Raw genomic sequence first — 26,224 nt, forward strand, 5'->3', positions numbered from 1 at the left:
GGAATCACATGCACAGGTGCTCGCCAGTCTTGGTCCCCACCCCAGCACCCTGGCCACCCCTCACCTGGATGCTGTACTGTTGCTTGCTGTGCTTGTAGTGGGTGACAGTGAAGCACAGGGAATCTTTGGTGCTCTCAATCAGCATCAGGGAGGAGCACTGGGGATGAAGGGAAGAGGGAGTCAGAGGGAGGAAGGGGGGACCAGCCATTGAGACAGTCTCACTAGGCTGGTGCTGGAGCCTGGTGAAGCAGACAAGAAGCAGAAGAGACAGGACCCTTTGGGAAGGGAGAAGACAGCAGAGGAGCTGGGGTGGCCTAGTTACCGGGATGTGACCCTTGTAGACAAAATGGTCGCCCCGTTTCTTGGTGATGAACAGTGTTTTGTCAAAGAGGAAGAAAGTCCTCTCGTTGCGCACACGGTGCACACGGAACGTGCCCTCCAGGACAAGCTCCCCGTAGATGGTCAGGTCTGGCCCCTTCCAGTTGATGAGCAGTGACTGAATTTCCTACAGCAGAAAGACCCCCAACCACCAGGGTCAGGCTTCACAGGCCCCAGAAGGCTCTTCAGACATCACCCCTCAGCTCATCTCAGCAGGGCAGTGACATTCCCTGTCCCCAGCCTGGCCCACCCACCCAGGCATCTCCACCCACCTCCCAGACCCAGAGCACCTGGAGACGAACGGCATGCTCGTGCCTCCTCTTCATGTCATTGATGTACCAGGCCACACAGGTCATGGTGTCAATGGCATCTTCCACCACCTCAAAGCCATCCTCTTCTTCATCAAAATGTTTGGCAATTTCCTGCACAGGAGAAAGGGGTTTGGACAATGTGGACTCAAAGGCCCTGCCCCTCCCTGAGACTCCATGTCCAGGGAAGGACACCTGGGCTACCTGGAGCAGCAGGTGGTACTTGAGGATGCGCTGGACTGGCTTCAGGAGGTAGGAGCCCAAGGGCAGTGAGTGCTGTAGCAACTCCTGCCGGTCCCGAAAGAACTTGGCCTGCTGCTTGTCCCGCATACATTCTGTCAGGGCAGCCACAGAGCTGGGAGTAGGAAGAAGGAGTGTCACTGCTAGGGGGAAGGCCTGGTGAGGAGGAAGGGACTCCAGACTCACCACATGGCTCGGCATCCCATCCCACCCCAATTACTCACTTGGGGTAGTTGTTGCAATACTGGGTGTAGATATCAAACTCTTGGCTCTAGGAGAGATCAAGAAATAGTAATTTCAGGAAGTTTCTCATTTGACTATAAACCGTGTGGGACCCCTGGCCCCTAAGTGCCCTCTGTCTCCCCTTCCCCTGAGTGCCTGCAGAAACACCTTTGTATTCATTTCTCTAGGGCATCCCATCCACCAGGCAGACCCTGGGCACAGGGCACCCGACCCTTCCCCTGGAGAGGGATCCCCAGGGCTCAGGTATCTTCATGTATTGGGCTTTCCTTTCCCTTTAAGCTCCTTGCAAGGTGGAACAAGAACCCAGCCCTTCTTACCCTTTCCACAAAGCAGCTGGCCACAGCCACAGGGTCACTATTGCAGCTGTCCAGGTCTCTGAGTAGCTGGCTGGGTGAGGGGAGAGCAGATCAGAGGCCAAACTCTGCAGCCTCCCCTGCAGCAATATGCCCTCTGCCCCACCTCTTGAGACCCAGACTCACAGCCTGCTCTGCTGTCATGCTAAGAGCTAGGGCTTCCACCCTCTGGTGAGCCCTGCCCCAGAAAGTATCCAGCACACCACAAATACAGGGAGCCCACATGCTCAGCAAGCAGGAAAGGAAGAGGGGACACTACTACCCACCTTAGGAAAGGGACACAGATCCTCTGTGGGCAGAAGGAGTCAAACACACAAAAGCAGAGATTAAAGGGGGAAGGAAAGAGGAGACTAGTAAAGAAGACTCCCCTATGTAAAGGATGCAAGAAGCAGGGAGACATGGTAAGTTCTAGCACCCTTGATCTTAGATGGGAGCACTGTAGGAACCCCAGAAACAATGCTCCCCTGCCTCCTGCTCTTCCCTAGCCCACCATCTGCTGAAGTTTGGCCTGCACCCCACCCTCTCAGACTTCTCTGGCTGCAAAGGTCCCTCTGCCCATCTTAAGGGACTTGGGGAAAGGGTCCTCCTATCAACACTGTTCCCCAGGCTCTGCACCTCCTGTCTAGTGCCCCTCCCTGATGCTCCATGGTCCCATGGCAGCAGACACAGGCCCTCACAAGCCTCTTGGCCCTGAGGCAGCCCCTGGCCAGGCCTTGTTTGGCCTCTCCCACCGATCCTGCCTGGCTTGTGCATTCCACTAACAGGTCAAATCATCCTTGGGGAGTCCAGACTTCCCTTGGGACCAGTGGGAAGGAGAAGTAATTATAAGAAGTGCAAGTGGGGAACGAAGAGGAGGCCAAAGGAAGAGCACCAGCGGGGAAGGTTCTAGCTGTCCCCTGAGAAGGTGCTGGCCCAGGCTGGACCAAGCAAGCACATGCCCTCAAATGATCTATCTCTTCTCCCCAGAGCACATTTTCCCAGCTGGTATCCTGTCTCCTAAACGTGCCCTTGTGCAGAGATGAAACTCCCCTTCCCCCTATCCTCACAGATTAGATCCCAGGCCCATTTGTCACAGCCCATGTCCAGGGGTTCCGGGGTCCCAAGATGGGCCTCATCAGCAGAAAGTGGTGAGCATCAGGCCCATTCACACACCTGTTCAGGGCATAGATGCTTTCTATGTTCCCAAAGAGGGCACTGACTTGTTCTGGTGTCAGCAGTCCAGGCGTGTCGATGATCTTCAAGAGGTAGTCCTGCATGGAGAGAGGGGATCAGAACCCAGCCCCTCCCGGCTCACCCTATTCTCCCTACCCACTCCGCCCTGCCCACCCCTCAATTCTGTACTGCATTTTATAGCTATGACACAATTTCACAGACAGCACTCACTGTACTGGGTTAGACAGTGTCCACCCAAAACTTCATGCCCACTTGGCACCTCAGAATACAATGTTATTTGGAAATAGGGTCTTTGCAGATGTCACTGGTTAAGGCTCTGAAGATGATATAATTTTTAGAATGAACTCTAAATCCAATAACTGGTATCCTTATAAGAGGAAAGGACCCAGACACAAAGAAGGTGATGGGAAGAGAGTAGAATGATACAACTACAGACTAAGGGACCCAGAGAGTGCCAGCAACCTCCAGAAGCTAGAGGAGAGAATGGAACACATTCACCTGGAGGCTTCCGAGAACAACCTGGCTAACACCTTGATTTTGGACTTTTGAACTGACAAAGAATTAATTTCTGTTGTTTTAAGCCACGGGATTTGTGGTGATTTGTTACAGAGCCTTATCAACCTGATACACCTCTCTCCCTAGCAGGGCAGAAGGACCGTCAACACCATATCACCATTTCCTGCGTGCTGTGCAGTCTCAAACACTTTACAAGCCCGGCCAGTTAGGCATGGCCTTGCTTTGCAGGTGAGGAACCTGAGGCTCAGGGAGATACACAGAGACTAAGACATCACAGGCAGAGGACAGCAGAGTAGGGATCTAGATGTGACTATGAGGGTTCAGTCCCTATGAAGCACCATTGTCTTCCAAGTGGGGCTGGAGTCTCTCCCTCCCTATCAATGGTGCCTCCTCCATGGACACATGCAAAAGTTCTTCTGCCCAAACTACTGATATGGCTCAGTGTCATAAGGAAACCCAAGAAGTCACAGGGTATGGCTCTGAGACCTCCCCACCACTCCCTGGGAAGAATGTCCTGAGACAAAAGTGCAAGGGAGACCTTTCCTTCCTTGGGTATAAACAGGTTCCTATGAGAGCTGAGCCACTGGAGGCCAGTGTCCCCAGCCCTGTGAGGAAATTAATGGACCCCTCCCAGCATCAGCACTCACCTCCACGATGCTGCGCAGGTCCTGCACATACATGCGCTCTGTTTCCACAATCTCCCTCACCACTCGGCCCAGGTAGCTGAGCTTGTGGTGCGCAGGCCCTGCTGCCGCCCGGCTATTGAATGGGGAGAGGGGTCCCTTCATGTTCAGCCAGCTGCTGGAGTTGTTGTTGCTGTTGGGGGCATGCCGGCCACGTGGGGAGCCTGCCCCATTCTGGGCTGAGGCCTCAGAGCCAATGGGCTCCTCCATGGCACTGTGGCTGTCACGGGAGGAGCCAGATGAAGAGGTGGTGGACGTCAGGCTTGCTGGCCGCTCCTGGCTGCCATCTTGGCGAAGGGCGGTGGAGACGGGCATCCTGGCATTGCTGCCTGCAGGGTGCACTTCGGGGAGATTCTGGAGCAAAAAAGAGACAGAAGAAGGATCAACCTCCGAGTCTCCACAGAATCAGAAAGCAGAAGGAAGGTTGCCAGGGAGAGGGGAAGGGTGGAATGGGAAGTTATTAATGGTGAGTACAGAGTTCAGTTTCATAAGATGATGACAGTTCCCCGGATGTGCAGTGGTGACAGCTGCACAGAAGCACGAAAGTACTTAATGTCTCCAAATTGTACACTTAAAAGTAGTCAAGATGGTAAGTTTTACATTAAGTGTATTTTACCACAATTTAAGAAACAAGACAAAACTGAAGGCCAATGAGGACCATTCTCTCAGAGTACATGAGCACTGGCAAGGATGCCCAAGTGACATTTCTTCCCAATTCCAACCACTCCATCTCCATCCTTCCCTGGCTTACTCCAGGGAACAATAAAAGGCCTAGAAATTTGAGGCCCCAGGAAAGCAGAGAGGACACCATTCCAGCATAGTGGTCCAGGGTACCTTCTGGGGAACTCAAAAGTCCAGCCCTGCCACTTGGGCAAAGTGCTTATTCTCTCAGAGTCTCAATCTGCTCCTCACCTGTAAGTGAGGATGGATACAGCCTACCCCAGGGGCTGTGTCCTCCAAGATGAAGTGACCCACTGTCTGTACAGCTCTCAGCATGGTGTGTGGCACACAGCAAATGCTCCATAAGCCATCCGTATGGTGAGGACAATGGTAGTTGTCAAACGCACATCCCTAGTGCCTGCCTGGCAGGGCCTGCGCTGGGGTGAATGCACCGGGAGGAGGGATCTAGCTCTTACAAAGTTAAGACAGCACTCGGACCAGAAGGCAATATTCTCCCAGAACTGCAAAATCTCAGGCACCAGTGGCTTCATCACGCACCTGAAACTTTCTGGCTACTGATGGGGAAGACAGAAGAGATGGTGGCATGGCTGAACCAACTTCACCCCCTGCCCCACCCTGGCACTTGGTACAGGTAGGACCCTGACTCAGTCAGGCCAGGAAATTCCTCAGAGTTGAGCCACTGCTGAGTCTCTATAAGCTCCCGGCAGCACAGCAGGCAGGAAACTGCACCCAGGTGAGGCAAACACAGCCTCAGGTGGACTTTATTCCCCAGCAGATGGTGCAGCTCACAGGCAGGCCCACCCAGAGTGGGCAGGGAGAAGTGGCTAGAGCCTACTTCAGGTTGTGGCCTTTGGGAAAGACAAGACCCACCTCACAGGTCCAGAGCTCACTAATACCACTTTCCAGAATGTTCATTTGATGGCTATTTCCAAAGGGTCAAAAAAAAAAAAAAAAAAAAGCTTGTGTGCATCCCTCTCGCCTCTGCTAACCCAATTCTTCAAACTCTAGCCTGGGACTCTGAAGCTACTGACCCACAAACATAGCCAAGAGGCACAGGTTTGGGTTACAAGGAGAGAATCTAAGAAGTGTCATCACTCCAGTATCCTTGGCACTGGCCCCCTGGTTTTCTGTGCCTCTGCCCCTACTTGCAAGCCAGTACTCTGGACCTTGGCTTTTGCAAATATTGTGCTCTCTTCCTGGGCATTATTTCCTCCCCACCTACTCCATGCCATACCATCCCCCAACCTTCAATCTCAGATTAGAAGCCACTTCCTCCAGGAACCTTCCCATACCACCCCCCAAAACCTGGGGGACCCCTGCTATGTACTCTTACAGCCTCCCAGGTTTCCTCTTCTGAGACCCTCTGCTCTGGACTGTAAATTACTTAAGGACAGCAATCACAAGGGCAGATTTGGCAAATGAATAACAACGGCATACAAATTGATGCTTTTACTAAACTAAAAGTCAGGCGGGCCAGACCTACTTACCTTCCATCACTTAATTCAGCTCAGCCAGCCAGGACCTTCTGGAACACAGGACTTTGTCATGCTGGATCTCAGCTGGGGATGGGAGAAGGTCACCTTTGAGGGCTCTACAAAATCCCCTCAAGTGGTAGATGAGGACACAGTGGCAGCACTGGGACCAGCCTGGTGTTCCTCTCTGCTGTGCCACGCAGGGAGGATTACATAACAGGACTGTGTGGGTGCATCTCAGAGGAGAGCCCCAGGGAAGACAGTGCTACTGCTTCCTCCTCCCTCTCCAAAGAGGCTTTGCAGTTAATCAGCTCTGCTTCTCTGGAGCAACCAGCAGCAGGGCAACAGCAAAGGCAGCAGGAAGAGAAAGACCCAAGCCTCACCTCCACTCTGGACCCCCAGCTCTGGGGCACTCTGATGTCCTTCAAAGCAGCTGTATAGTCAGGCACCGCCCCCCATCTGGAACAAGGGATTTACGGCCTAAGACCTTTCCCAGATCCCTGGGGTCAGTTACCTCCTGTGGGGAGGCTAAAAGGAAAAAGCCCAAATCCCAAATGGATTTTGCAGCCAGGCAGATCACAGCCTTAAAGCAAAGGATTAATTACAGACCCACTCCAAACTGCACATACCAGGGAGATCTGTCGCTATAGGGTACCTTCTGAGGGTTACTCTTTGGTGATCCCACTGTGTGAGGATGGCAACATAAGTACACTAGGAACCCAGAAACTAATTATTTTCTACTTTAAGAAGTTTTGAAAAAGTGGAATTCACACCTAAATTCTCCTAGGGCTAAAACAAACCAGAGAAGCCACCTACTGGCAGGTTCTCCGTGCCATATGCAGGAAGTCACCCCTCAAATAAGGCTATGCAGCAGGCACTCTCAGGGTCCCCATAGATTCAGAGCTGAAGCCACAGAAGTAGTAAGTGGTAGATCTGGACTTGGAAAGCAGGCCCCAGAACTTATGCTCTACCAGACCCTGCCTCCCTGATGGATTTCACACCAGTCAGGGTGACAAGCAAAGGATTAGTGACAGCCCCTGGATGCATGGCTTTGCTTCAGAATAAGCTATGGAGGACATGGGAGACATGAAAGACTAGGGTCTATAACACTCCAAAGGACTGAGAAGGCTATTTCTGGACCTGCCTACCACGTGGCCTCTAGCATTTACTCTCCCATTAGAGCAACACAGTAATAATACAAATTCCAGGTCAAAGGATCACAGGCCATGCGGAAGCAGAAAGGAGAAGGGAAAGGTCCCTAGGATCAGATTAAAAATTTCTCAGATGACAACAGAAACCCTGCAGTGACTGGGAGACCCACCCATGATCACAAGGCTCTCTCTCCTTGGCAGAATTCACTGGGAAAGAACCTAGAGGCCAAGAAAGGGAGGGCCGAGGAGAAATGGGCAGCAAGTACAGCAAGGCAGGTCCGTGTGTGGGCTGTGGAGAGGCCACTGTGACACAGTAGACACACCCCAATCCATCGGAGCAGAGACAAGTACCACCCACATGCTCCCAGGACAGGGGCAGCCTTTCCTTCCTATGTGATCTGATAAGCATCACCCATAAGGTAAGGTCCTCTCTCCAACCTAGGATGAGAAATTGGTTCCTCCAACTCATTCTGGAAGACACTGTCTGCTGGGGAATGAGGGGATGAGGCAGACAGCAGCCAGACCCTCAAGCCCACGCCCACCCCATGCCACCATACCTCGTCTCCAAGTTCCCTAAGCATCTCCTGCAGAGACCTCTTCCAACAGAGTCAATCCAGTCAGTATCAATCCATGAATTAACCTTCTAGAAAATCTACTTCTCATATCCTAAGCTGTGAATCCCTGTCGAGGTCCCCAAAGAACTTTCTTTATGATGAGCCCAAGAAACACAGGTATATACCTTTTTTAAGGATGCAGGAGCATGAGAGGAAGGAAGAATGATTTCTTTCTCTTTCCTTCTTCTTTTTTTTTGGCAGAACTGGGGATTGAAGCTAGGGCCTGACATGCCAGATAAGCACTCTACCACTGAGTCATACACTCAGCCCTTTTTTTTGAATACTTTTACTTACTTATTTGTTTGTTTATTTATTTATTTAAATATGGTGCTAAGGATCGAACCAGTACCTCACAGGTGCTAGGAAAGTGCTCTATCACTGAGCCACAACCCCAGCCCACCCAGCCCTTTTTAAAAAATATTTTGAGACTGGGACTCAGCTGGGCATGGTGACACACACCTGTAATCCCAGCAACTCAGGAGGCTAAAGCAGAAGATCATCTGCCTAGGCGATTTAGTAGCACACTGTCTCAAAATTTAAAGAAAAAAAAAAAAACTGAAGGGCTGGGGGTTGTAACTCAGTGGTACAGCGCCCCTGGTTCAATCCCTAGTAAACCGCCCCCCCCCCCACAAAAAAGCTTTAATTTAAATATAAGGAAAATTACATTCTTCCTCTACCCCCACACCTGCCCAAGTTATACAGCCTCACCTCCTGAGAATAGGCCCTACATCTCCCCAGGTATGGAGGCAGGCAGGTTACAGCAGGTCCCTTGGAATCCCAGCAGGGTGGACTGGGGCCAAGTCTCACATCCTTCCCCTCCCAACCATGCCTCAGCACCATTCCCTCAATCTGACCCAACAGGGGGGAAAAAGATACCCCCAGGAAAGTGCAATGGCTTCTGTGTTTTGTCCTCAGGCCTCTTGTAAATGAGCAGTGAGATCTTACTTCCCCACCACATTCCCTTTAGAAAGGGACATCCCACAGGGGTACCCACCTGCAGCCCTCAAGAATTCTATGCCTCTGGTTCTGGGGAATCCCCAGGAATCACCTCATTCCTTCAGACTTTGCTCCCAGGCAGCCAACGAGCCGAGAAGGCAGTGAACCCTTTGGTGGGCAGGTAGGCTGGAGACTCCCCAGAAAACATTCTGGTTAAGAGAAGCTGACGTCATCCTTTCACCTACTGCCCTTCCTTCACCCCACACCCAAGAACGGAAATGCCACAGCACCACACCTGTGTGGTGTGGTGGGCAGGAAAGGAGTAAGGGGGTTCCCCCAATAGTAGCTGCTCCAAAGTCCACCTTCCTCAGCCAGAAGGTTCAGACTGCCGCCGTCACCTCTTGGCTGTAAACATCTAGATGTCCTAAAGGTCTCAGAACTAGAGTGGCCAAAGGGCTTTTGACCTTCCCCAGAACAATCCCCCAAGTCCATCTTCAGAATCTCCTCAGAAAGGGTGCCGAAAGGAAGCCACAGAGAGCAACCACAACTGCTCTGACACCAGGGTGGGAAGCAGTGTAACTTCCACAGAGATCTCAACTGAGACCCTAAAACCACGAGGCTGTGCTCTCCCAGCTCTGCACACCTCCGGCCACCCTACTCCCACAGCCCAGCTCCTGCCCATCAGTTCCTACTGCTCCTGACCCATGTCCTAGAGCCTCTCCAGGGGAGGGGACGACCCCAAGAGGGCTTGGCCACCTGAGAAAACTCCCTGGGGAGTGACTTTGTGTTTATTGTATGCAACATGCTCTGTAGAGGCTGTGGCAACTGTGTGATCAGGGTTGCTGGACCATTCAAACCCAGCCCAGCTGGCTCAAATTCATTTTCCCTCAGGAATTTGTTTTCCCAGCGCCTAAGAGCAGCAGGGGTCCACGCTGTCTGAGACCCTGAGCAGGACCACAGCTGCCAGGAAGGAAAAGAATTGTGGTTGCTCTGCCAGTGGAGCCCTCCCACCTGAATTCCAGGAGGAAGTCTGGGCCTACAGCCTGAAGTCCAGAAAACTCCCTCAGCCTGGCCTTGGAAAGGAAGGAGAACCCTGGGGTTCACCCACACCCCAATGTTCTCACCTCCCACAACCTCAACATTTGCTTGTGAATGCAGCATTTCTCAGAATGCAACAGCAGACCCTCTCCATCTATAAATGTAACCAAATCACTTCCTTTAGAAAGGCATCCTCAGTCATTTCCAACATATTATACTACAGTAGGGTGAACAATGCCCCTGCCATGGAAAACCATGTCCACAGATATCCTCAGAATCTATGTCACCTTGTGTGGCAAAAGGGACTTTGCAAATGTGATCAAATTAAGGATCTTGGCCAGGGGCAGTGGCTCACGCCTGTAATCCCAGTGGCTGGGGTGCGGGTGGGGGCTGAGGCAGGAGGATCATGAGTTCAAAACCAGCCTCAGCAAAAGCAAGGCACTAAGCAATTCAGTGAGACCCTGTCCATAAATAAAATACAAAATAGGGCTGGGGATGTGGCTCAGTGGTCAGTCAAGTACCCGAGTTCAATCCCTGGTACCAAAAAAAAAAAAAAAAAAATTAAGGATCTTTTTTTTTTTAGATATATTTTTTAGTTGTAGTTGGACACAATACTTTATTTTATTTATTTTTATGTGATGCTAAGGGCCTCCCATGTGCTAGGCAAGTGCTCTACCGCTGAGCCACAACCCCAGCCCAAATTAAAGATCTTAAGGTGGGAAGATCATCCTGGATTATCTGGGTGAGCCCACTGTAATCATAAAAAGAACCCCACAGGAGTCAGAGTAAGACAGATGTTTTTATGACGTCAAACAGAGGAGCAGAGAGAAAGAGGTGGAAGATGCTATGCTGCTGCCTTTGAAGATGGAGAAGTGGCCATAAGCAAAGGAAGCTGAAAAGAGCAAAGAAACAAATTCCACCCTGGAACCCTTAGGAAGAATGCAGCTCTGTGGACTTGGCTAAGCCACTAAGTTTGTGGCATTTGTTATAACAGCAGTAGGAAACTAATACACACACGTCTTTGAATTCTAATAACCTGGATATCATTTAAAGCACTGGTCCATGGAGTTTATATGTGCAAGCATTTCTTTTGAATTAGTGAACCCCAACAGTCTGGATCTTCACTACCAGACAGCAAGACACCACTAGGTGCCCGATAGATGCCTGCTGGGAGGACTGCAGGACCACACCTAGAACACTTCACCACTCCTACAGTGGATAAAGGTAAATAGCGGTCAAGGTCATGACCAAAGCCAGTTCCTTCTAGACTAATGAGTATCCACATGAGTCACTGCCAGCAAGTTTCCAGTGAGCCAAGAAGCACCCAGGATGGGTGACTACTCATTCACCCAGCAGTCCCATCCTAGTTGGCCCCAGATACAGGGCAAGAACAGGGGCACTGCTGCCTTGTCATGCCACATACAGAGTGCTTAGTCACAAAAGACCAGGAGGAAGGGGAAAGTAACCAAGCCTGGACAAACAATTATGATGATTCTACATATGAATATCCCAAGAAAAGCTGTCTACCAGGAAGTTTCACATAAACACATACAAAAGTGAAAGAAGGGCAATTACTGTAGTTTATAAACTGCTGCTGCTCACAGCCAAGACAGGTCACCAAGGCTTCCAACATAACTTACCTCCATGCAGGGAAATGATACAAGGTCCCCAGAAGATGCAGCAACCAAAGAAAGCTCTAAAAGATGGTGCTAGAAATTACTCTTGGAAACCACAGGCAGATCCAAAGTTCCAGAGAGCCCACCCCTCATATCTCTAGGTCAAAATGATTCTAGAGGGCTGAGTGTGGAGCTCAATGGTAGAGTGATTATTGAGCATGTATGAGGCTCTGAGTTCCACCCCCAGCACCAGGGAACTGGAGGATGTCTCAAAGGATCTTTGCTACCTGGCAGCAAAATTAAGGGCCCTCGCCCTGCAAATTACCCATTTTATAGGCACCATCCCCATTTTGGATGGGAATGCTTGTTTTGAGGCCTCTAGGCTGGGAGAGGAGCTTTGAAAAGAAGAACAGGGGAGCCACACCTTCAGAGTGACAGCATTCATTACTGCATCAGGGGCACTGGAGAACTTCAGTGGGAACAGAGGGGCCCCAGTAAATCCTGCTGAGTTCAGCACAGAAGAGAAAGTACAAGTGTGCAGCTCCAGTCCACAAGGGTTAACGCACTAAATTCACACACAAGCTCTGGAGTCAGACAAACCTGATTTGAATTCCACGTCCTCTACTTTCCTGGCTCTATGTGTCCTTGGGCAAGTCACTTGACCTCACTAGGCTTCAAGTATTTCATCAGCAAAATGGGAATAGTAATAGTAATAGTGCCAATCTCACTGGATTCTTTCCAAGAGATGATACAAGGAAGTATCTGTGCACTCGACACTCAGTAAGCCACTCAGTAAGTCGACCAAGAACAGTGGTGGTGGTGTTAAGGACAATGGTGGATAAATCTCTTATTTGTTCCATAAGCACAAAGAAAAGAGATTTTTCTGACTTGTACCCAAGTTTATTTTACCCATATCTCATATTAATACTGAACATACAAGATCAACTTGGTGAACCAGCATGACTTAATCCTGCTCCACCAACACAGCATTTATCCATCTTCTACGACCCACCATCAATTCAGACCAAATAAGTGCAAATACAGAGCAATTTAGCTGGAAAAAATAACGTGATATCCTTTCCCAACAGAAAGTCAAATCAGAAAATGAAAGATAAATGAAGAGATCCACTTCTATGGCAGGAAGGGAGCATTCTGTAGCATTCTGCAGGGAGAAACAGCATGTACTAGTAGGAGCTAGAGAGAACAGAGCTAAGGCATTGTGGGAGCAAAGGCACAAAGAAGTGACCAACAAAAAACAACCTTGACCGTGGTCCTTGGATTTTAAATCCAGCTTCAGGATGGACATCTGGGAAAGCTAACAAGGAACTGGGAAGGGCTCTGATGATCATCCATTTTCTAAGTCACAGGGAATATCAAATAGCGGGGAAAGCAGAAAAATGAGTATGGAAGAGCCCAGGGAATATAGCCAGCTCCTCTCCAAATGAGCCCTTGCTCTGTTCCTAATGCTCAGGATGATGGTAAGGAGCAGGGAGGTGAGCATTAAGTGCCTCAATGTCTACTCTTCAGGGATAATGCTAGTTGCCCTTCCTGAGTTGTGAGCTTCAAAACTCATTCACTTGACAAGTATTTACCAAGCACCTACTTTGCACAAAGACCTTGTGGCAGCCTTGTGGGAGATACAGCAGTGAATCACACACATTTGTCTTAGGAGAAACAAGACAAGTATCTCAATGACAAAAAGAAGCAGATTAACTCTGCTTTTCCCAGGATGTAGCTCAAGTATCTCAATGACAAAAAGAAGCAGATTAACTCTGCTTTTCCCAGGATGTAGCTCAGTGGTAGAATGCTTGCCTAGCAAGTACAAAGCTCTGGGTCAAGCCCCAGCACTGTAAAAACAAAACAAAACAAAACCCCCAAGAAGTACTGTCTTGGAAGGCAAAGGAGATCCAATCTGCCTGTAGTTTGGGAATTCATTCAAAACCTCTGAGCATGATGCTAGGCCCTGAGGACACTGAAATGAATGATACATTGTCCCCATCCTTCAGAAACTTGAACTCTAGCAAGGAAAACAGTCCTATAAACAGATTATCCACAAAATAATGCCTTGAGTGCGGGTACGGAGTATGAATAAAGAAACCATGCTAACATAATACGAAGTGCTAGTGCACCCAGGGGACCAGAGCGCTTTCCAGGAAGAGGTGGCATTTTAGTGAGTCATGAATGATGAGCACACCTTTAACAGGTGAGGAGGAGATCTCTGATGCCAAGGGAACAGCATATGGGCAAGATGGATCCCAAAAGCACCTGGACCACCCAGAACCTGAACATCTGGCAGCAAGAAATCAGACTGGAAAGCAGGCCAAGGACAGTGTGAAGAGAACCCATTCGGCCTTGTGGAACTGGACACATCCAAGGAAGGTCTGGAAGAACCACTGCTGGGACAGGCAGAAATGGATCTCCATGAGACAAGATATATAAGAATGTGCCCTAAAAAGGAACAAAATGAGATATGTAGGGCTGTGACTACAGGTGTCCATAGAGTCCAGCAGCCTTCAAGAAGATGCAAGGCCCCAAGAGGTGCTAACTGTTCAGTGTTTCTAGGAGAGATGGCCCCAGGCAATGCTGGCTCAAAAGAGGAATGAGGGGCTGGGGATGTGGCTCAAGCGGTAGCGCGCTCGCCTGGCATGCGTGCGGCCTGGGTTCGATCCTCAGCACCACATACAAACAAAGATGTTGTGTCCGCCGAAAACTAAAATAAATAAATAAATATTATTTAAAAAAAAAAAAAAAAAAAAAGAGGAATGAGACCTATTTCTATTCCAGAAGAAAGAACTGTGCCCAAAATAAAGGTGACAACATGAGCTATGCATAAATTAGAAGCTCCCCAAGGCAGAAAAAGACTAGCTACTCTAGAAAACTGACTACCAGGTCTTAACCACAGGGGAACTGATCCCTCAGGGATCCTAGGCCAGCAACTCTCTCCAGGGCTCAGGGAGGGCTCCTCCACATCTTACCCCCTGAGGGTTTCTTCTTCGCCATTTGAACTTTCCTTCTCCACACTGGTCAGAACTGGGGGTGAGACTGCCAGGGTGCCTTCCTTCCCAATTCCAAGCAGGAGCCTCCAGACCGGAAAAGAAATGTGCACAAGTGTGGCCTCTTTGTGTAAACTGCTGCAGTGGTTTAAACCCTCCTGGCCTTCCCCACCTCCCAGGTACCATGGGGAGCAAAAAGCTCTCATTACTACCAACTCCAACTGCCTTTGCCCTGGGCTTTCACCTGGGGCCTGATGAAGTTACAGGAGTGGATCTTCCCAGGCAGGATTCACACACAATGTAAATTCTCAAAGGGAGGTACAGGGTGAGATGGCTGTTCTGCAAGTCCAGGAGGCCCCCATCCCCCATGGGGCTAAGGGGCCTCCACCAGGGAGGCCTAAGGAACTCATCCAACCAGTTCCAAGGAGGAGGGGGGAGGAATCCCCACCCCCCACCCTGCCCCGACTGAAAGCCTACAAAGACCAGAATTCAGAGGGTGGGGCAGCTGTCACCAGTCTGTTTCTGGGGTACATGGTGAAGCCCAGCCCAGGCAGCAGAATCTACTTCTGGAAAAGTGAGGCCTTGATTTGGAGGCAAAACAAATAGCCAAGTCAGGGCAACAATCTGCCCCCTAACCTCCCAACACCTGCTGCCCAGAGCTACAGAAATGGTGGGTGCTGACCCAGCGTCCATCAGGGTGGGGAGAACTTCCTTTCACCTGTGCTACCAGCCACCACTTGCTTTGATACAAAACAACCAACCCCTGTGGATTCTGGGAAAAGGAAGCTTCAGGAAGAAGTGTGAGATTAACTCTGCTTTTCCCAGGGTATGTGTGTGCAATCGCGTGAGCTGGGTCCCACAGGACCTTCTTTCACTGACCACCCAACTCTGAATATTCAAGATGAGAAGACCCTCTGAAGTGCCCTAACAAAGCATTTGCAGTAGCCTCCAAAAGAAACACAGGACAATGTCCCAGGCACAAGGACAAACCCACCAGAAGCAACCAGAGCAGGACACAAAGGAGCCACTCCTGCTCCCCTGCACCTTGCCCGGGAACAGCCCTCAGTTTCTGAACCCCCAGGCTGTCTTTTCCCCCAAACCTGTAGCCAGCCAGGTTTCCTGGAGGCTGTCAGACAAGGCTTGGAGGCCCAGAGGTGACAGAAATCCAGAGACACCCCACTTGCACCCCAGGCCTGGCCCCAGCTGTACCTACCGCTTTCCTCAAAAGGGCTCCCATCCAAGCACCAGCACCCAGAGGGCGGCCAGGGGTTGGGGAGCGGCATTCTCCCGGGGGACGGGGGACCGGGGGACCAGCAGCCCAGCGGTTAACAGGCTCAGGGCGAGCAGCAGCAAACTGCCACCAACAGCCTCAGGGGGGAATTAAGCGCCCCGCCAATTAAAGTGCCCGCCACCTCCAGCGAAACCTCTTCCAATAAATGTCCTATTCAGATCCAGTTCCGCGTGTGGGTCATACTTTCTGCATTTCTCTCATTCCTGACTGCTGGGGGGCCCAGCACAGGAAATGCAGCTGCCCACCACAACTCAAAGGTCCCAGCGGGGTGAGGACGAGGACGCTAGAGCCACAGCCCCAGGAGGTGAGCAACACTCAGCAGAAGACCCACAAGCATCTCCAGCAATTAAGCACATGGGACACTAAGTGCAGGAAGTCAAATACTGAAGACTCTCAAACAAAGCCGGATCATTCACCAGCACAACAATACACCATTTATGCTGCGCCTCCCCCACCCAGGCCCTCAGAGCCTGAGGCTATTAACCCTTAGGTCCTCAGGTCAGCAAGAGAGGAAGGGAGGGACAGAAGGACCTCAGTTATTGTCCCCATTTTACAGATCAGGAAAACTTAGGTGTAGTGGCTCCTGAAATTATCTCAGCTGACATTTATCAGGGTGCACAGAGCATGGTGCTAACACATCCTCAACATAATCTCAGGATGCTCACCACTCAGGGCTGCCCAGATAGATGTGGGAGGCCAGAGTTTGCTGAAACCCATTAGCAAAAGCATCCCCTGCAGGCCCAAGAGGTGGAGCCAAAGATGAAAAGAAAGGCACCATCCCTCAACACCCCTCCAGGGAATGCCCTTGGAGACTCTGCCCTTTCACAAGTTAGTGCTTTTTGCTAGGACCATACACCACGGGCAACCTCAGAATAAGGCCAAATGGAGTCACGGGGAATTCATAACTCACCTGTAAGTAACCTGTAAGAAGCCTCCAGAAACCACTAGTGAGAGCACAGCTGAGGAAGAGTGGCTGTTCTCCTCCACCCTGACTCTCACCACAGGATGCTAATCTGCATCTTGGTTTAGTGAGCCCAGTGGCCAGTATCCTACACTGCTTTCTGGGTGTTCAGTCACTTTCTCCAGGGTTCGGTGCCCTTTCTTCCCAGGTCTTTCCACACTCAAATTCCTACTCCCATTTTTTTTTTTCCCCTAGTGCTGGGGACAGAAGGGCTTCATACACTCCAAGTGCTCTACCACTGTGTTCCTAGCCCCTTTTACCAATTCTGGCAGCTGTGTGAATGCTTACCAGAATAAGATCAAAGCACACAGGAGAGACAATGTTTTGTGGGTGCCTGTATTGGGAGAGAAAGGCACCTCCAGTGGAGGCATAGTAGAGGTTTGGGAATGGAAGCTCACCTCCTTCCTGCTGCCTGGTCACACTCAGTGGAAATAGACCACAGGATCAGAGCGAAGATCTCTTCCTGTCTGAAAGGTAGACTGCTTGAACTCACCTATATATATTAACAGCATAAACCATACACCAGGTGCTGGGGACATGTATGAATGAGACAATTCCTTGTTCTCATAGAGCTTACATTCCAGTGGGGAAGAGAGCCATAAATGACAGACAAATTAATCTATTCCTGTTTGGGTACTGAGAATTGAACCCAGGAGTGCTTTACCACTGGGCTAAGTCCCTAACCCTTTTTATTTTTTTATTTTGAGGCAGGGTCTATCTAAATTGCTGAGGCTGGCTTTGAACTTGCAATGCTCTTGCCTCAGCCTCCAGAGTCCCTGCTGTCAGTACACTGAGCTACACCCCGCACCCCTAACATATTTCTGGGTAGTGCTAATTGCTATGAAGAAGATGAAGCTGGGAAAATAGTGTGACAGGGGCATGGGAACTTCATTTTAGGTAAGTAGTCGGGCAAGTCTCTGAAGAAGCCACTTTTGAGCTGAGATCTGCATGGTAAGAAGCAGCAGGACATGCAAAGCTCTGGGGAAAAGCCTTCCAAGCCTCTTGTCCTCTACCCCACTTCAAACCTCTACTCACACTCACGATGAACCTAGATCTCAGCATCACTAAGTGCAGAATTCCAAAATATCTTGCTTTTTAGCCTTCCTTCCCCTGTGACCAATGAAGCGGAGCTCAATATAAAAAGTATAAACCATGTGAGGAAGCAAACCATCACAAGGGTATCAGAAGATGTAAGAGAGAGGCTCAAAGATCTGAAAAAGACTTTTAAAAAATACACACTTTCCAACTTCAAAATCCACTACAAAGCTCCTGTTATCAACACTGTGCTGTACTAACATAAGAACACATATAGAGATCAATGAAACAGCATTAAAAGTACAGAAATAAGGGACTGGGGTTGTGGTGGAGTGTTCACCTAGCATGCATGAGGCACTGGGTTCGATCCTCAGAACCACATAAATGTAAAATAAAGATATTATGTCTACCTAAAACTAAAAAATAAATATTAAAAAAAGAAAGTACAGAAATAAAACCTTACACATTTACAGTCAACTGATTTTCAACAAGGGGCCAAGACAATTCAATAAGGAAAGAATTGTCTTTTCAACAAAAGGTGCTGGGATAACTGGATATCCACATGCAAAAAAAAAAAATGAATGTGGACACCCATCTCACAAAATGTCACAAAAAATGTCAAAACGGATCACAGGCCTAAATGAAAGAAGCTTAAGCTATAAAACTCTCAGAAGAAAAGATAGGAGTAAGTATTTGAAGTGTTTGTGACCTTGGGTGAGCAAGGGTTTCTTAGGTAAAACACCAAAAGCTTAGATAAATTAGACTTTACCAAAATTTAAAAACTTTGTGCTGAGGGTATAGCTCAGTGGTAGAGCACTTACCCAGCATGCACAAAGCCCTAGATTCAATCCCCAGGACAGCCATTAAAAAAAAAAAAGTGAAAAGATTAACTACAGAATAAGAGAAAAAATACTTGACAATGAACTTATATCCAGAATACATAAAGAACCTTTACAACTTAACTATAAAAAAGTCAAACAGGCCAATTTAAAAATGGGCAAAAAAATTTAATTCAACATTTCTCCAAAGAAGATACAGAAATGGCCAATAGGCATATGAAGAGATACGCCACATAATCAGTCATTAGGGAAATACAAATCAAAATCACAATCAGGGCTGGGGTTGTGGCTCAGTGGTAGAGTGCTTGCCTAGCATGAGTGAGGCTCTGGGTTCAATTCTCAGCACTGCACATAAATAAACAAAATAAAGTCCATTGACAACTAAAAAAATTTTTTAAAAAATCACAATCAATACCACTTCATACCCTCTATGATGGCTAAAATCAAAATAATGGATAACAAGTGTCAGGGAGGATTTGAAGAAACAGAACCCTTGACCCTTGTATATCATCAGTGGAAATGTACAATAGTGCAGTACCCAGTGATGCACGCCTATAATCCCAGCTACTCAGGAGGCTGAGGCAGGAGGATGGCAAGTTTAAGGGCAGCCTTAGCTGATAGAGTACCCCTGAGTTCACTCCCCAGTACAATAAAATAAAAATAAGTTGCAAAATCAGATAGTAGTGATGGTTGTATACTCTGTGAATATCCTAAAAAAAAAAATCAACCATATACACTGTACTTGGGTGAATTTTAAGAAGTGTGAAATAGGGCTGGGGATATAACTCAGTTTGTAGAGTACTTGCCTTGCATGCACAAAGTCCTGGGTTCAATCTCCAACACACACACACAAAAAAAAAAGATATGTGAAATAAATCTCAATGAAACTATAAAGAAAGAATTAGAGAAAGAAAGAATATTAAAAGCAAAAAGAGTATAGGAAAAATATAGACCATTCAATAACCACAGCTGGAAAAATTGGCTACTCCTCTGGAAAAAATAAAATCAGTTCTACCCAAGAAGATTGGGTAGTTCTCAATCATGGCTACACAGAAAAGCCCCCTGAGTACTTCATGACCATGCCTGGGCCTCAGCCCAAGGAACTTCCCTCTTGTTGGTCTGATCTGGAGCAGGCTCAGGCATCAGTACATTCATTAAAAGTCCTCCAGAGGCATTCCCGTGCAGCTAGGGTAGAGAAGCCACTGTCACTTAAGAGCACACATTCTAGGCGAATCAAGAGGGTGAGTGTGGGAGGCAAAACTTGATTTTATGAGAAAATATGCTAAGAGATATATTTATAATATCAGAATAGGAAAGGATTTTTTTTCCTTTTCTGCTTTTGTGGTACTAGGGATCAAACTTCAGGCCTCACACGTGTCCAGACTAAAAAAGAACAAGACACAAAGTACGACATTAGAACTAAAATGTCCCCATGAAAATGACATTATTTAATAAGGTTAAGACTATGTCTATGTATACATATATAATATATATAGTCCACAAAATATTATTTAACAAACAGATATATAAGGCACGCATAGATGTGTACGTACACCTGTAATCCTAGAGACTCAGGAGGTTAAGGCAGGAGAATTGCAAGTTCAAGGGGAGCCTTAGCAATTTAGGAAGACTCTGTCTCAAAATAAAACATAAAAAAGAGCTGGGGATGAATTCAATCCCCAATACCTCCCCCAAAACCCAAATACATATGTTATATATACATATACATATGCATGTCTCTATATGTGTACATACACACACATACCCCTACAAATCCACAAGTAAAGACGATGGCAATTAAGAATGCATAGAAGAGCTAGGGATGGTCCTGACACCTTGAACCTAAACAACTCAGGAAGCTGAAGTAGGAGGGCTGTAAGTTGGAGGCCAGCCTCAGTCACTTAGCAAGACCCTGTCTCAATAAAAATATAAAAAAGGATGGGGATGTAGCACAAAACCCCAGTACCACCTCCCATCCAACATACACAAAATGTGTAAAGCATAGAATTACCTCTGAAAAAGTACCTAAGGAACTCTTAAAATGTTTTACTTAGGATGGGGAGCTGGGTAACTAGGGAACAGGGAGATAATTTTCACTGTATTCCCTTTTAGAGTTTGGATCATATGGATAAAGTATTACCTGTTTAAAAAAATTTTTAAGATGGAACAGTGAACAACTGGCCAATAGACATAAGCATCCCTACCTAAGTAATTGAAGCGTTAATTTTTAAAACAGTTTAAAAATATTGTTTTGTATTCCCCAGATTAGAAAAGACAGTCCAAATATTAGTGAAATAGGAGCTCTCATATTTCAATAAATTTCATTTATTTAACCCATTTCAATAAATGAGTTGCAAATCATTGGGAGGCATTATTTGGCAGTATTTTGAAAAGCATGCTTAGGATGCAGAAACCCCCTGCTGGTCTGTGAGAGAGAGAGAGAGAGAGAGAGAGAGAGAGAGAGAGAGAGAGAGAGAGAGAGAAGACTGGCATGTGGATGTTCTGTACAGAATTTTCTGCAGTGGTGAGAACATGGACACAACCTACATGCCCATCAACAAGAGAAGTGTGACATAATTACACAATATACCACAGAGCAGTTAAAATGAATAACCTAGCTTTAAGTTTATTGGCATGGTTGAATCTGAAACAATGTTGGATTAAAAAACAAAAACAAAAACAAAACAAAGAATGTAAGTCCAAGAAGAATACATTCAACACAACTCTATATGTCAAAATTAAGATAACATGATACTATAAATTATTTATAAATAACATTTTAAAATATAAAGACATGCATAGGAATGATAAACCCCATGTTAGGGGGATATTACTTCTGAGGAGAGGAAAGTGAAAAGGATTAGAAAGAAAAAGCTTTGGTTGCATCTGTAACATTTTATCTCTATAATAAATGAGAGAAATAAGTTTGGGAAACAAACATTTGCTGAATCTGGATGGTGGGAATATGGGTAGGGGTCTCCAAGCAGCTAACAACCAACGAGCCCATAGCTCAGTGTCTTTTAGCAGCATCTGGAACCCAAACAAAGCTCCTGATAGAAAGAGGCCTAGGATTTTTGAAATTGCACTCCTCTCTGTCATTTCCGGCCTCTGAGAGAGAAAGTGAGAAAAAGTGGCACCCATATAGGTGCTTTTAGAGGAAAATGTTTGAAAGCATTCTTATTTCAACTAAGGCAAGCACCCTTTGGGAAAACTGACAGCCTGCTAGGGTGAAACTGAATTAAGACTGAACCTATCCCAGCTCTAGAGGGCACACCTTGGCTACTAGGACCTCCTGTGGACAAGGACCTGTTAGAAATGCCTTGCTTTTAAGAATGCAGCTGGGCATGGTGGTGCAGGCCTGTAATCCCAGCTATTCAGAAAACAGACCAGAGGATAGCAAGTTTGAGGCCAGCCTAAGCAATTTAAAGAGACCCTATCTCAAACTAAAAAGGGGCTGGGAATGGAGCTCAGTGGTAGAGCACCCCAGGGAGAAGGAAGGGAAGGAAGGAGGGAGGGAGGGAGTGTGTGTGTGTGTGTGTGTGTGTGTGTGTGTGTCTGTGTGTGGGAGGAGGAGAGGGGGAGAGGGGGAGAGAGAGAGGGAGAGAGAGAGAGAGAATCCCCACCTAGAGCTAGGGGGGTTGGTTAAGTGCTTCAGAGCTGAGCTCACGCAAGGCCCTGGAATCCATCACCAGCACAGGCCCCTATCCCTATCCTCCTCTTAAAAAAAAAAAAAAAAAAAAGAGAGAGAGAGAAAGAAGAAAAAGAAAATTCAAACCTTACCCTTTCCAGAGTGTTGGCTAAGTGATCTTGGACCTTGCAGGGACTCAGTTCACTTATCTGTAGACGGGATAATATTATTTATTTTGCCTTATTGAGAGAGGATTTATGACATTATTTAAGTATCAATACCTTTGAAATTTTTAATCAGCTGAGAATTTATTCATTTATTTTTTAGCTGTAGATGGACACAATACCTTTATTTTGTTCATTTACTTTTATGTGGTGCTGAGGATCGAACCCAGTGCCTCACACATACTAGGCAAGCGCTCTGCCATTGAGCTACAGCCCCAATCTCTGACTGGGCAAAAAATATATTTTATACTTCCCTGCCATCCTAAACAGAGTCAAGGGAACATCACTCAGCCTTTTCTTGGTGACTCAGGCTTACAATTACCAGCAGAACATCTACTATAACACTGATGATTCTGGAGGCGGAAGGTGTGCCAAGCCATTCCCCCTAAGTAAATGACCCTGGGCTCGGCCATTAGGAGTTGCTTTCCTAGAGCTTTGGTCTCAGCCTGCTCTCACTGCCAACTCTCACTGCACTATGGTCATTTTCCCTCTCTCTTCTGGTTTCTTTCCTGTCTTTCACGTGCTGCTTCTTATCTGCTGTGGGCTTGGAAATAGGATGACAATGATTATAAGTAAAAGTAAAATAGGCCGGGCATGGTGGTGCACACCTATAATCCCTGCAACTCAGAAGGCTGAGGCAGGAGGATCACAAGTTCAAGGCCAGCCTCAGCAACTTAGCAAGACTCTGTCTCAAAATACAAAATAAAAGGGCCAGAGATGTAGCTCAGTGGTAGAGTGCCCCTAGGTTCAATCCCCAGTACCAGGGGTGGGACAGAGGTAGAGGGAGTCAAAGGGTCTGAGGAGGCTGGTGTGAATATCACAGAAACTTGAGCCCTTGGGTGATGCAGGGCAATCTTGGCTATGTGTAGATAAGCAAGGCTGCTGGGTGGCTGCTAGGTGGTTAGGATTGAAGAGATGTTATAGGATATTATGGGACATATCTCCAAGACTATAAGCATACCTTGCTGCCATTTCCAGTCCTACTTTCATGGTGGCAAACTCTGCAGCCTGGGAAGACAGGTTCCACGGACTCCAAATTCTCTCACACTTTTGTAGGCTTGAGGAATTTGGGCTGCCTGCCCCACGTTCAGCACAGCTGACCACAGATTTACTTCTTAGAACCCTATATCCTGGCCACTTTCGGGCAGGAGTAGAACATTTGTGAAGAGCATGAACATTTCTTTAATTCCTGAGTTTTGTCACACAGTAGCAATTTGCTCACTTGACAAGTATTTATTGAATTCCTACTATGCTACAGGTGCCCGGGAGGCGTACTGGTTGCCTTTGCCTCTCAGCAAACACTTGCCATCTATTGGCCAAGAGCCTCTGGTTTATGTACAGTCTCACACAGCCCCAGGGGTACAGGATATGGTTTTTAAGACCTCCCAGTGCTTGCAAAACCCATCTCTCCTCTTGGGATCCTGTTACCGAGATAAAACAGACTTCACTCTTCTTACAGCCCTCCCTCCCAGCTCACCTCAGACTAGCATTAATCAAAGCAAACACTATGTTTCACAGAAAGTCACATGCACAATCACCATGACATCCACCAGAACCTGTTCAGGCTCTGAGTTCAGCCCCAGAATCCCCTTAACATGAAATAGAGTAGGAATCTTCAAAACTCCAGAGCTTCAATCTGGACTCCCTCTCCAAAGGCCAGCCAAGAGAACTGTACAAACCCCACTCACCTTTTGATTGCATTCACAGGTGGCAATAGCCCACCCAGGCTGGACCTGATCCCTGCCACTGCCTTCCGCTCCCTGGCACAGTGGAACAAAAGCCGGAGCAGATGAACCCACCAAGTCCAGATTGCTCTCAGAGTGGGAACCAATATAAGCCAAGCCCAGTTCCTGCCCTCTGAGTGCTTCTAATCAAAATAAATCTAACGGAACTCTGCCCCAGCTGGGAAGGCCAGAGGGACTGCCAGCATGAATATTCTGCTGATCACAGCTTTGACCCTGCCCAGGTTTCCTTTCTCCTGATTTCAAGTCCCCCAATAACACAAACTTGCTTAAGGGCATACAGGGCCCTCTCTCCAACTTCCTCTTCAGGCAGATTATATCTAGCTTTGCCCCAGCTGACAGACTCAGAAAGTTCCTTCATCACGGGTCCTGCCTGGCTGCCCTGCGCGTGTGCTGTAGGCCCTCAGAGGGAGTGGTCTGGCTGCTGACCACTTCCCTGGGCCTTGCCTGCCACCACAGTCTCTCACTTCCTGTGCCAGGGCTGGGCCCCCAGGAAACCGCTCACCACAAAGTTTGACAACAGCGTTTTAGATTACACCCTTTTGAGACCCATGGTTCCAACTGAGAGGGCTTCGAAGAGACTCATCAGTTGGGCTAGGTAGAAACAGTTGGGAGGCAGCCAGGCCTGACTGTGTTGGTCATTCTGCTAGTTTAAATTCTGGGGCATTGCTGCGTGCAGTGACACATGCCTGGAATTCCAGCAACTTGGGAGGATGAGGCAGGAGGATTGCAAGTTCTAAGCCATTCTGGGCAACTCAGGGAAATCCTGTCTCAAAATAAAAAATAAAAAAGGGCTGGGGATGTAGCTCAGTAGGTAGAGGGATCTTGGCACCTTTAAAAAAAAAAAAAAAAAATTCTGGAATATGGTGGCCCATGCCTGTATTCAATCCCAGCTACTCCAGGAGCTGAGGTGAGAGCATCAACTGAGCCCAGGAGCTGGAGACTAGTCTGGGCAAAAGAAGGAGTCCCCATGTCAAAAAGTAATTAATCAATTAATTCTGACCACTCGTGAACACTTATTGAAGATGTTGGCAGGGCTACCTAAGAGTCTACATCAGAATCCTCTTGCCACCTCTGTGGGCTTTGCTGGCACAGCTCCACCCACCATCTGCCCCTCTCTCTCTCTCTCTCTCCTCCTGTTCCCACTCCCAGCATAACGATCCATACAAGGTTAAGGGGAGGAGTGGCCAGCCTTGCAGCTGTGAAGCTAAGTGGGGAGGCCAGGGACAAAGGTGTGATTCATCAGCTGGTTGCAAGCAGGGGGAATTCCAGAGCAAGAAAGGGTCAGGGCTGCCCTGGGTCCCTATCTATCACAGGGGCAAGGGCCAGCACACATCTGGGAGTCCTGCATCCTCAACCATCTACAATCAAGGGTAGAGTAGAAAAGGCTCACTACTAGAAAGAAATCACTCAGGTTTTTCAATTCCAATCCCCCCTGCCCAGTACTTGAAATTAAAAACTCTCATCCAGAATCCTTCCCACTAGCACCAAAAACCATGCTACCCCTGCAGAATCTGGCGGATTTACTGGACACCTCTAAGCACTGAACACACGTTACCTCATTGTTCACTCTCACAATGCCACATGTGGTAGGTTTGATGACTCACTTCATTTTACAGGTGAGAAACACATGTTCAAAGGAGTTTAGTGCCCAGTCAGCAGCTGTAAGGCTAGTGACTATCAAGCCAGGATCCGAACGCAGGATCCAACCCCACATCTGCCCCTAAGTGCCACCAACCTGGATTCAAGGAAGGGAAATCAGAGCTGCAGGAAAAATACCTCCTCTGGGCATCAGCAAAAAAGTCCTTCCCTCAGGGCAACATTTCCTGACCATCTAAACTGTCATCTCACCCCATGACAATTCACATCTACCTTCCCTATCATAGTTTTCTGTTTATCACTAACACACCCTATATGTCTATTACCTGTCATTTATTGTCAGCTTCCATCACTAGATGTCAGTTCTGTGAGGTCAACGGTTGTTGACTACTGTTAATTTTGTTCACTGCGCTGTCCCTCACACCTAGCATTTATACATAGTAATTGCTAAATAAATAATTGTTGAATGAATACATACAATAGAATTAAGAGGCACAAGCATAGGAAGAA

At 47.8% G+C, this 26,224-nt stretch overlaps 1 protein-coding gene across 11 annotated transcripts in view; it reads right to left on the bottom strand.

Annotated features, from left to right (window-relative positions):
• The window catches only part of Plekhg3 (pleckstrin homology and RhoGEF domain containing G3), a 41,143-nt gene that overhangs the window by 12,089 nt on the left and 2,830 nt on the right, over positions 1–26,224 (bottom strand). For 7 of the 11 annotated variants that reach the window (XM_046461786.2, XM_046461787.2, XM_046461780.2 and 4 more), the window contains exons 2-9: positions 3,859–4,248; positions 2,675–2,772; positions 1,487–1,556; positions 1,151–1,197; positions 891–1,041; positions 669–800; positions 323–505; positions 65–157 (exon numbers count right to left, since the gene is read on the bottom strand). In XM_046461786.2, coding sequence (XP_046317742.1) covers positions 65–157; positions 323–505; positions 669–800; positions 891–1,041; positions 1,151–1,197; positions 1,487–1,556; positions 2,675–2,772; positions 3,859–4,209 — 1,125 coding nt within the window. In that variant the 5' untranslated portion in view covers positions 4,210–4,248. Of the gene's footprint in view, positions 1–64; positions 158–322; positions 506–668; positions 801–890; positions 1,042–1,150; positions 1,198–1,486; positions 1,557–2,674; positions 2,773–3,858; positions 4,249–6,062; positions 6,135–24,061; positions 24,901–26,224 lie in introns of those variants that run through there. The other 4 variants (XM_046461781.2, XM_058584589.1, XM_046461783.2 and 1 more) reach the window with 3 other exon arrangements.

Source organism: Marmota monax, unplaced genomic scaffold, assembly GCF_021218885.2.
Source record: "Marmota monax isolate L192 unplaced genomic scaffold, Marmota_monax_Labrador192_F-V1.1 WCK01_AAM20220418_F8-fsc00001, whole genome shotgun sequence".
Taxonomy (NCBI): domain Eukaryota; kingdom Metazoa; phylum Chordata; class Mammalia; order Rodentia; family Sciuridae; genus Marmota; species Marmota monax.